Source organism: Pagrus major, chromosome 4 (genome assembly GCF_040436345.1).
Source record: "Pagrus major chromosome 4, Pma_NU_1.0".
NCBI lineage: Eukaryota > Metazoa > Chordata > Actinopteri > Spariformes > Sparidae > Pagrus > Pagrus major.
In genome coordinates this window covers 23,342,680-23,354,879 of record NC_133218.1, presented here as the reverse complement: position 1 = coordinate 23,354,879, position 12,200 = coordinate 23,342,680, and the positions used below count along the sequence as shown (strand labels likewise).

Sequence of the window (12,200 nt, the reverse complement as noted above, 5' to 3'; positions counted from 1 at the left end):
ATGATCAACTTTAATGTCTTTAATGTGCCGGTGCACGGGGTGCCAGCGTTACTAGCTAGGTTAATTCATGACAAGTTTGCAGATGTAGTAGCTGAATGTGTCCTGACCGCAGCACTGTCATGCCACAAAAGATGTTAAAGCCCACCCTCTCATGTAGTATTGCTTAAATCCACTCCTAATCTAGATGCCCCAGTGTCTTGAGTATTTGCTCACAGTGTCTCTTGTTTCCTTGATCTGCTGTGCAATGACATCACAGGCAAATACTATTAATAATAATAATAATAATAATAATAATGAGAAGAATTAGAATAAGTAAATACCCCTAATGGTTCATTTTCCTGTCTTACCGAAATATTATTACTATAACTCACAAAAAATTCCTCTGCAGTTTCAAAATTCATGTGCTTTATGTGCAAAACAAGCCTTCCATTAGTAACAAACGAATGGCACAAAATCCTGGTCTTGATGAGTGTTACAGGAGGCCGATATGATACATACATATGTTAATTAAATAATTATTTTCTTGTCCTAAAAGGCTGCTTTAGATACAGCAAGTAGCTTAAAAGAATGAGATTATAGTTTCACTGTTGTAGTGAAATGAAATCCATCTTCCTGTTTGACAATCATTTCCTGATTTTTGAGTCTGTCTCATTTTACACTTTGTCCATGCCAGTAGATGGTAGATTTGGTAGATGAGTTTTGGTACATGATGATGCTGTAAAAAAAAATCCCAAGGCTTGTAAATGACGCTGTTGCTAAATTTATGAAGATCCCGTGAATACCTCATGCAGTTTCTATCTTTTATCTGCTCTTTTACCACTTAATGAGAGTTTACTCATTTGAGTTTCATAATAGCTTACACTCAATCGCATCACTTCCCTGCAGGGATGTGTATTTTAGGCTCTCAGATGTCCACTTATTGTGTAATTCTTCCACATCTGTCATCCCCATTTCATTGTACATATTATGTGTATTCACTTTTAATGTCCTCTTGTGTTTTCAGTTACCCATACATCCCTATTCTGCCCTCGCGGCTGCTGGAGGTGTTGAGCTCACCCACTCCCTTCATCATCGGAGTGCACTCCATGTTTCAGAGTGAAATCCAGGATCTGGTGAGTGCAGATGTGGCACCCAGTAATCTGTCTTACTTACTTGCAGAACATACTGTATATCATAAATTGTTAAAAGCTTTCCAACACCTGTAAATCAGTAACAAATAATGGACTCTTTTAGAGTTTATTTTGATGACCTCAAAGTGAGGATGGTTGTGGCATTTAAGGATTTGTTCTCTCTGCTGACCTGGAGAGTTTAAATTTAACAGGCCCTTTTGTTGTCAGGAAGTTTTTACGCATGAAGATTAAGTAATCTGCACTTCAACATGATGTTTGTTTAGCTGGTTTCGGCTGAACCTCGTCAGACATGCCTGTTGTTACGCACAGTACTCCCTCCAGCTGCAATCAAACCACCTGACCTGTCAGTGTGTTTTATGTGTGTTCACCAGTTGGATGTTATTATTGCTGACCTGGATGGAGGAACAATAAAGATTCCTGAGTGTATCCACTTGTCTGTGCTCCCTGAACCGGTGTTACACCAAACCCAGACAGCCCTGTCTCTTGTAAGTATGAACACACACACACACACACACACACACACATGCACTTATGGATGGGACAATATGAGATTTTATCACGCCATTGCAATTAAAATCCTCTCAGGATAACATGACTTGAAAAAGCTGTCTTGCTCAATAAAGGACAATAATTTCTTGATTTAGTTTGAATTGAATGTTCACTGAAACAAGATGTGTGTCCTATCTGTGATGCCACAGACACTGCAACTCGATTATTTAGATAATGATAATATGATGACAATTAACACCAAATGGACAAATCACAGCATGTCCTCCTTGTTTGTCAGTCCATCTTTCACAAAGACAAACACACATAAGGTTCTTGTTAAGTGTGTTTTGGATTGTTGTGCACAAACTTCCTTGTAAAATTTATGTTCTTACTTTACTTAATTAAATCATGTGACACTTTTTATGGTATGCTGTTTTATCTGTTTACTCATCATGCTTGAGGAATGTTTACTTCTGTTGTTGTTGCACTTATTCAAAGTCGATGTAGATAAGAGCATCGGCTGCATGAAAACCAATAAATCACCTGGAGATAAATGTATTCCTTGTAGGTTTTGCACCCAGATCTGGAGATAGCAGACAACGCGTTCCCTCCGCCTCGCACTGCACCCTCCAACCTCAAGTTGTTGGTAAGTCAGCCCCACTATCACATGTCGTCCATTCATTCATGACCCTCAGGCTGTCTCATTGTAAGGAGTGACGACCTCCTCCTCCCACATGAGGAGGACATGATTGCCCTCATCAGACAAAATCTCTTATCGCTAAAAGTTTAGCGTTGGAGTGAGGGCACTAACTGACGGTAACCCATTACCCTAAAGACAAATAACAAGTGTGTTGCATAATTAACTTATCAGGCTGCATTAGTGGCATTGCTGTTTGATGAGTCATGATGGTGTGTGTGTGTTCCAGGACAAGGAGGTGAGAGCTGTCTTTCTCAGGCTGTTTGCACAACTCTTCCAGGGCTACAGGTCTTGCTTGCAGCTCATCCGCATCCATTCTGAACCCGTTATTCATTTTCACAAGGTGAGATAACGACATAATGGAAATTTCCAGTGCTGGAATTCAAATTTTGCAAAAAAAACCTTATTTTCCAATATGGTAACCTAAGATTAAACTCCTCAGCAATCATTTTGTTCTTTTAATCTGCCAAAACTGTTTTTAGCTGGAGTCCAGCAGTGAGGGTGGAATTACATGTAAGAACAGATAAACCTGTCAGGGGTTCATAGAGTGTGTATTTGTGTTGTTGTAATGTGTTGTAGAGGCTCCATGACTCTTCCGTGATGCTATCCTTTTGTTTATGCAAGCTCCGGACACAATCCCGTAACCTTGGGCAAAGCCCGGCAATGAGCCATATGAAACGTATTAGGTTTACATTTTTGTTTTGCGCCGGGGATTTTGTTTGTTCGTGTCTGTGGTGTCTCCGTGGTAACCCCTCAGCACATCATCCTCAAAGTACCCCACATGGATCACATTATAAACAAACGCTCTGCTTATTTGCCTGGAATTGCTGAGTGGGGAAGGCTTGACTGAACTGTGTTTTATCTCTTCTACCCACAAGCACAAATAATTATGTGTAAAGTAAATTAGATTCATTTGCATGTAGTCATTTAAAACAAGATTTATTCCCCCTTTTGTACATGCTGAAGGACTTATCCATGATTTCAACAATAAAAGATGCTGGTCTCAGGGCCCCTTGCAGAGATTTATTTTATTTTTTTTTAAGGTTTTTTAATGCTATTCTAAAAATGGCTGTGGTCGCTCTGCTTGTTTTTCATTCCGCACTATGTCCATATGTACAAGATTACATTGCTCCCATCTGTGTGGGGTTGTAACTGCTCTAATTCTGACATTATCCAGACTGCCTTCCTCGGCCAGCGGGGCCTCATCGAGAATGATTTTCTGACCAAGGTTTTGGATGGCATGGCCTTCGCTGGCTTCGTCTCAGAGAGGGGTCCGCCTTACCGAGCCTGCGATCTCTTTGATGAGGTACTGTAGCATGACGCTCCACTTAAAACTGAACTTTATTACCCTTAACTTTAAAGCTGTAAGTGGAGAAGTTCATACACCATCATTTTATACACTAAAATGACGATACCCGATCTGTATAATAAGCTCACTTGTTGTGTGTTTGTGTGTTTTCTAGCTGGTGGCCTTAGACATTGACAGTTTTAAGGAAGAAGAGGTCAGCCCTGCCAAGCTGCAGAAGCACATCAGGGAACTCTCTGAGCAACTATACAGAAATGTAAGACTTCATGCTGATATTTCCATCTTTGTTGGACTGTGATTGTACCATATAGCACAGACATCCTCATTTTAGCATGCTCCACATGTGTTTTGCTGTGTATCCACTGTATATACAGCTGAGTATCTTATTATCCCTCGTGTGTGTTCTGTAGGAGAACCCAAACCCCCACATGGCATTCCAGAAAGTGCCTCGGCCATCAGAGGGATCCCACCTGAGGGTGCACCAGGTACCCTTCCCCCTGCTGGATGATGAAAAGGTGGAGAAGTTGCTGCAAGAGGGTGTGGCAAAACACAGCAGTGTACCACCGTCCACACGACTTGAGAGGAAATGTGTTGTACCTGCCGGACCACCCGTCGGTATGGCCAACTTTAATCAGCCGTAATGTACAAAAATACTGCGTCGATGTTAAATCTCTGTGACAGTGGCAGATTTAACATACAGTAACTCTTATCTGCAGAACACATCTTTGACATGTGATAAAGTTCTGACTTTTGCAGCAGCTGTTGTTGTATCCTGCAGTGATTCCTCAGTTGTTCTGTCTTTCTCTGCTATTCTAGTGTCCATTATGGGTAAGAGTGGCTCCGTGTTTAACAGCGCTCGCAGACTGGAGGTGGTGCGAGGCTGCATTTCCTTCATCTTTGACAACAAGACCCTGGAGACTGAAAAGGTATTGCACAATGTCTTTCACCAGGGGAGCTAATCAGCCTTTAGACGAGCTCATTAACTGAAGGCATCTGCCCTTTGTTGAGCTGTAGATCTGTCCTCACCTTCATCACGTTAATGTCTCGCAGCTGGCACACAGGGACTCCAACACAGAAATAGATGGGCCTGTAACAGATACTATCTGAATCAATGTTAATAACTATAATCCATGTTCCTGCCTCTTGTGTTTGCCTCTACAAGCATCCACACTACACAAAGATGTCAGTTCTAATTTTCCTTCATTGTGGCCCCATGTATGTGAGGACGTAGGTGAACATTCTGCCCAGTATGCATCACTGTGTTTCAAATGGGATGGCTGCCAGTTACTTTATGTATCCCTCTGGCTTCATATGGGAGTTATATAATCCAAGCCTGCATCTCTGTGCATATGTAAGAATGCATAACTTGCATCCTCTGAACCCCCCGTGAGGCTGTAAATTATTTGCTGCCAAATTGTCATTGTGAACACCATTAAGTAGTGAAAGTACTGTGTTGGTACATAGTGTTGCTGTAGGCACAGAATGCATAACAAAATCAAATTGCTCCTTATTACATATTATATGTAATAAATATTTCATGAAACAAGGGTCTGCTTTCTCAAAAAGCCTGAAAAATCTCAAGATGCAAAGATTTTTTGAACAATCACAAACTCTCTTTGAAATCAACCTCACTTTATATAAAAATACTTCTTCTGTTTCTCTTCGTCCTGACAGTCGCTGCCAGCAGCACTGCGCGCACTGAAAGGCAAAGCCGCTCGTCAATGTCTGACAGAGGAACTGAGTCTACACGTTCAGCAGAACCGCGCCATAATGGACCACCAACAGTTCGACTACATCATTCGTATGATGAACTGTGCCCTCCAGGTAAGCCACATAACAGATTGTCATGCTAACATGTCACAGACACCCATTTACCCCTCTAGAGGATCTGTACAGTCAACTGATGGGAAATGTTCAATCATACTGTCCCTCTTTCTTTGTTCTTGTTGATGTTGCATTTTTTGCGTTACATATCATTATGGAGTAGATATTGATTGCACAATTGAATGGCTACTGAATAATGACACTGTCAGCATTTTGACTGGTTTCCCATAAACGTTTCTTTCACAATTCTGTTTTGTCTTCAACCGGGTGTGAAATCTCAAAGGAAAGCGAAGGCTGACTGGCACTATTTCTATATATTTTTTACCTTTTTTTGTTATTCTGCTCCAAACTGGTATTTGATCTAAACCATTGTGGTGAAGTGATCTTAACAAAACTGAATGTGAATCTCAGACTTATTGTGTTGTTCCTCAGATAAAAATATAATATGATTATTGTTGAAAGATCAACTCAATGAAAAATTCTTAGCTGGTAAATGTCAACAAAGTCATTTTTCTCTTCGGTCTTCTCAACAGATTTGACCAAAACTGATGTTAAGAGTTGACCTTATCAATCACAAACAAACAATGAGACAATAAACAAAAGTATTTATGAAAAATATTTTTCTTCTTCAAATTTCTATATCTAGAACTGATGTCAAACGTTACAGGCCAGATGTAAATGTTTTTGCACTGTAACCTAAATTCCTTATTTTATGAGATATAATTGGTTAAGATTCAGTATAAGCAGTGTGTACTTGGGACAGCAGTACACATGCACATATATAGTACAAGCCAGTCCTTCCTCTTCAACTTCTTTCTGTATTTTGAAGTTTATCGTTGTGTATAACACTCTGGCAGCATGTTGTAACTTTGAGTCCCGGCGATGCTGCTCATTGTTTATCAGATAATATGTTTGTCTCTTCCTGGTGCCCTCATGCCTCGGCTACTTGTCAAAGTGAGTAAGTAATGTGTTTTTGTGCAGCTCATAAAGAGTCAGTGAGGCTTCACTCAACTCGAGCAGCCGGGTCTTTATTGGTAGTTCCTCATGTTTTACTGCCTTGAATCGGGCCTTTACAGGGACTTTAATAATTTTAAGCAGTCCTCACAGAGTGCAGCTTTTATGGAGTGACTTTAGATTCCAGTCATTCTTGTTTTCCCACAAATGATAGAAAGCCAATTAATCCCACCATCTGCTTGGGCCCAGGGACAGGCAAGGTCATTTGACGTGTCATTTGCTCCACAATTATGCAACGGAACAAAATGAGGCCAAGTGCAGCATTGATGAATTTGGCAAAAATAGTGTCTACATGAGCAAGAATACTGATTACTCAGTTATGTATGTCCACGTATACAGGATGAGGTGAAAAGAGAAGCTTGTTACACAATCCTTTCTATCCTGACAAATGAATGTCCAGATTTCCAGGAGCAGAGATGAACTCTTCGCTTCCACAGCATATTGTCAGTGACGCACATTTGTTGAAAGGCCAAAAAGTGGAACAATGTGTAGATAATACCACCATCTCTTGCATGCCCTCTTCTAGTCGAGACTTGACTTATAATTAAGGGTAAATTGATGAAAAGGTTTACTGTTTCAATGTCCCATGATCGTGGGCACAGCTGATAGCCAGACAGCCTGTGCATCTTTTCTTTGTGTGTGTTAAAATAAGATCCTGATGTGTTCGCTTTTGTCTCACAGATGAGTGAGATCTTTTTTTTTATTGTTGTTGTTGTTTTTTTAAGTGATCCAATGTTAGACATAAAATGAGCTTTAACAAGAAGCGAACAATACAAACCTCTGAAATGAATATAAAATGTGTGATTCTGGTCATAATTCTGCAGTCCTTATTTTGTCAAGGACATTTTCCACTATTTTGATTTAATCTGTTCATAATAATACGATATACAGTAAAATAAATGTCTCACCTAACTTATATCAAGACTAATATCATCCATCTAAAATCATATTATCTATGTTATAACTATATATTTATATTTAAGTGAGTTTTAGAGACTAATTTGTCTCCCTTGCTGCCCTCTGACATGCTGCTTAAAAGCCAATGTTCCACAGCCACACACAAGGGGAAACAACTAAAAATTACACACATGGCCAAGCGATTTGATGTGTAGTTCAGTTTTATTAACTTTAATATGGGATAAGATGTCACAAGCCTTCTCTTCTGGCTTGTTGTTTGTTTGTTTGTTTGTTTGTTTAGATTTTACTGCAAATTGTTTGTCATTTCTTCTCTGGTTTCAAGATGGGGGCCAGGAGTTTGTTCCTGGCTTTCATTTCTTGGTCTCCACTTGGTTGTGAGGGATTCGTCTCAGATGAGCTGTGAAACGAATATAAATAATAAATTGCCGGGCCAGTAATTACTTTCATATTCTGCACGCTGCTTTCTTGCAACGCCCAGCCACGTAAGAACCCCAAAATGATATTTAGTGTGTGTGTGTGTGTGTGTGTGTGTGTGTGTGTGTGTGTGTGTATGCATGCATGTTAAAGGTCCTTCCGAGCCCAGCAAGACCAAAGTGACTTGTGCTCTAAAAAATGTTGCTTGCTCTTTGTACGATGACAACATGTTGCCTCATTAGGATTGCTGGCATACATGTTGATGTGACACATTGATTCGCAATGACATCATCATTATGAGGCCGGTAACAACAGTTATTGTTTAACTGTTGACTTCAGGCTAAATGACAGTTGTTTCACCTGGTTGCAATCAGTGTTTTCCTTTGAAAGATTTGCAGGGGAACGATGTGTGATTCAAAAATGTACAGTAGGTCAAAGGTGAAGACATTCAAATCAGGTGTGCTGTACCGTGTCAGTTCTTTGTTTTTCTTTATTTACATTTTTGCTGTAATGCATAAAAAGAATGTTGATACATCCTCAGGAATGAGTCGACGTCCGATAAAAGTTTACAATGACGCTTTTTCCTGTTTAAACATCTGTTGTAATCCTTATCTGTGCTGTTTCTGTTCCATGAATCACACACAGTAACGACCCTCATTCAGGTATTTGGGTTAATTGCACATTTACTTGTTTGTGAGTGTTTGTGTGAACTGGTCAGTCAGTGCTGAAGGCTTTTAGAAGTTGAACGTTGCGCAAGCCATGTGGGGGAATGAGTCCTGCTGTGGATGTATCCTGGCATCCCAACCATTTCCTGTCAGATAGGATTATGAGCCCTCTGTGCTCTGCTCTCTCATGGCCCAGGGCCTCATGATGGTGCTCAAAAACACACTCTGAATGGCAGTTTACTGTGAGAGGGGATTAGGACGGGAGGTCCATGGGAAGCGGCCGCAGCCGCACGGAGTCCATGAGTTCCGCATGATCGTGAGCTTGACCGTCTGATGTGGAACAGCGTGCAAGAGCACACGTTACACGCAGATGTTGTTGGAAAGTACGAGGCACTTAATCTGACGTCCTGTCTGAATCACAGACTGCCGAAGAACTGGAGGGCCTACCAGCTGAGTCTGTACCCTGCGTCCCCCACATGGAGCCAAAAAGGCTGCCTGCTGCACTTTAATCACTTTGAACATCTCCTTTAATAGCAAATAGATGACTTCATCACAGTTTTACATTATTTGGATTATAAATTAGTCTCTTGCTGTGAGAACATGGCCCCCATCTGCCTTAGTGGCCTTGATGGACTGCCTTGCTTAACATGGTCACTGGGAATCAGCACTGGGTGTCATTCCCATGTTCAGATAACTGTTTCTCGAGGATGCTCACCAGTATGGCCAGGTAAACATCTGCATTAATCAGATTTCATGCTTACGCTATGCAATCTTTGTTTGTTGCTCATCTGGACAGCACAGAGGTCAACTATGTAACTTATTCCTCATACTATTAATGATTCAAGTCACAATTAACAACAAAAGCCTCTGAGTTAAGAATGTCTTGTATGTCGGTAGGCACGAAAGTCTCATAAAAGCATGCCATAAGTGTCAGTTCATCTCGCAGCTTTCCTGGAAAGTGCTAACTTCTGTTGAACTCACAGGAAGTTGCTGTTTGTTCACATCCTCCAGCGTTTCTGTCACATGCTCAGCATTCTTGTTTTTCCTCGCGGTATACGTGTCTGAGACAGAATAGCTGTGTTAGTCATCGTAGCTATCACAGCTCCTGCAGCTTCGAGGGGGAAAATGATGAGACATAAAGTAAATAATAGGAGGAAAGGAAGACGGCAGGGTGTCCTTGCAAACAGAAATGTGGGTATACACAACCCCGTCCATTCCTGAAATACCAAATATTAAACAACAAACATAAATCCCCCACCCTGCACCATGTGGATCTATTCAGCTCAATGACAATGATTTAGTCCTAAATGCAATACCCTTGCCTTTGTCAAGTTCCTCATATGATGCTGCTCCTCCTCAGGTTTCACTTTTCAATCAGTCAGAGCTCAGACCTGCTGTAGATTTCGCTGCTATCTGCTCACCTTGTGTCACTTCGCCTCTGTGTCTGCTTACAGGAGATAAAGGTGAAGGTTTGTAGGAGATAATGAGTGTGGCTTAAGTAGACCTGATAATGTCTACTTTATATAAGATAGGACGTGTTGAAGCAACAAAGACTGTGATGTTTTCACTGTGGCTGCCCAAAGTGGGGCCTGGGAGTCAAAGTTGGCCCACCAGATGTTTTAGCGAATAATTTTAATAATAATTATTAATAGAATATGACTGATTCTGCTGTTTTATTTTTGGGGGATAAAATGCTCTTTAAATATTCAGGTTTCCTAATTACCTCTGCCAAGGGTTATTTTTTCCTATCCTATGTTTTCCTCGTGTCCGTTAAGTGGTTTGTTTGTCAGAAGGATTACACAAAAAAAACTACTGTACAGATTTCCTTGAAACTTGGCTGGAGGATGGGTCTCAGCCCAGAACAGACCCCATTACCATTTGTTGTTGTTTGGATAAAGGGACGAATCCAGAAAAGTTTTCTCACTTTCTTTAATATTGCAAGATTTTTCAACATTTTTATTAATTTGCCACGGAATAATGGATGGATCTTGGTGAAAAAAAATCAGGCATATTTAGGTGACAAATGCGGATCAAAATAAAAAATCCTTATGTAGCAGTTTAAATATGTTTTATGTGATTTTTGGATTCGGCTTGATTGAATTTAAGGGGACTGTTGGGTCTTGGCGAAGGTATACACTCTAATGAGTGCCATTTTAGTTATTTATTATTTTTCATAATCTGAGCTCGGTGGGCAGTGACACAAAACTGGAAGTGAGCCAGTTGAGGAAGCTTTTTGCCTTATTGCATCTAAATTATACAATACTTAGTATAATACAATATGTGTTTTCTTTTGCCCACCTAACCCTCCAAAGAAAAACTGTTTGGGCTCCCCTGATCTACAGCACGTGGCTTTTTCAGAGCTCAACATGTCTTTCATCATAAGATTCTGTTCTGTTCTTTTTGTCTGAAGTATGTTGGTTTGTTAATTATTCGCACTTCTCTGCCTGTGCGTTTCCACTTGTTGTGCTGTTATGACTGGGGTCCATGAACTCCTGTGAACTGCCGCATTGTTAAGAATGACGGTAAACAATGCTTTGGTGCCGCTCCAAGCTGGAACATTTTACCGCAGCCCAAGTAACTGCAAAGAAAAACACTTGCGACAAGAAAAATAAAACAGAAAGAATGTTGCTCAGTCGACGGGGGGCCAGCCTTTTATGTGTGGCTGTGAAACTTGTGTTTTACATTTTCTCCTGTCTCTACATTCTTGTGTGTGTGTGTGTGTGTGTGTGTGTGTGTGTGTGTGTGTGTGTGTGTGTGTGTGTGTGTGTGTGTGTGTGTGTGTGTGTGTGTGTGTGTGTCTATTTTTTTTTCTTTCTTTTGGAGGGATGGTGGTAACAGAGGCCCCCACTTCAGACTACTATCAGAAAGTGTAGCATTCTTATCCTTATCTATACTGGCAAAATTAAAGACTCTGTTAGGATGTTGGAAAATGTATTCATGAACTTAAAGCTAAATGCGTTTAAAAAAAACCACAGTCCCACTGAGGGTTATGAGGTGAGGCACCAGGTCAGAACCAGTCCTGTTGTTTGTACATGGTCTTAAATCAAGTTTCCTCTGGCCATTCTCATTTACAGCGTTCAACAAATAAATCCCAACAAAGCTTACTAGAGATAAGTACCAATTTCCTGTGAATTAAGTACTTTTGAGTCCAACTCGCATCCTTTTCTCTTATTCTCCTGTTCTCATCGTTCCCTGTGATCTCTGCAAGAAGAAGAAGTTTTGTTTTGTGGCCCTGAGTCCCCCTCTGTAAGCCTCTTAATGTACTATTCATCTGAACACTATGCTCTTGAAAGCCCCATTAAGTACCGCCCCTTTGACCCAAAACAATCCCAAATACAAAGACACTCTGGCATGGTGTGTAAAAGTCAAAAAGGGAATGTTTTCAACTATTTGCTAATCTAAAAAACAAAGAAGGAAAGAGAATGACATTTTCTCACTGGCTAACTGTTACTTCTTGATAAATGGATGCAGCATTTTATGGCCGAAACAACTTGATTTTGTGCAACATGTTGCGATTTACTTTTAATCTAGTTCAAGAATGTAAATCATCAAAATTACCAATAAATTGAAGACTGGAATGCTCTGACTTATTGTTGCAAAGCAGAGATTACATAAGGCTATTGAAAGCATATGTTCAAATAGATGAGAGTTTGGGGTTTTTTTGGGGTGGGGGGGGGTTTGCATTGCCTGACATTCAATAGGACAGAGTGTCTTTATGTAACAGGAAGTTACGTTTGCTGTTA

General features: G+C 40.5%; 1 protein-coding gene across 2 annotated transcripts in view; it reads left to right on the top strand.

Annotated features, from left to right (window-relative positions):
• Positions 1-12,200, top strand: part of sbf2 (SET binding factor 2) — a 101,689-nt gene that overhangs the window by 49,860 nt on the left and 39,629 nt on the right. For both annotated transcript variants that reach the window (XM_073465124.1, XM_073465123.1), the window contains exons 8-16: positions 1,004-1,112; positions 1,502-1,615; positions 2,188-2,265; positions 2,546-2,659; positions 3,494-3,622; positions 3,780-3,878; positions 4,033-4,237; positions 4,439-4,548; positions 5,297-5,446. In XM_073465124.1, coding sequence (XP_073321225.1) covers positions 1,004-1,112; positions 1,502-1,615; positions 2,188-2,265; positions 2,546-2,659; positions 3,494-3,622; positions 3,780-3,878; positions 4,033-4,237; positions 4,439-4,548; positions 5,297-5,446 — 1,108 coding nt within the window. The remainder of the gene's footprint in view (positions 1-1,003; positions 1,113-1,501; positions 1,616-2,187; positions 2,266-2,545; positions 2,660-3,493; positions 3,623-3,779; positions 3,879-4,032; positions 4,238-4,438; positions 4,549-5,296; positions 5,447-12,200) is intronic.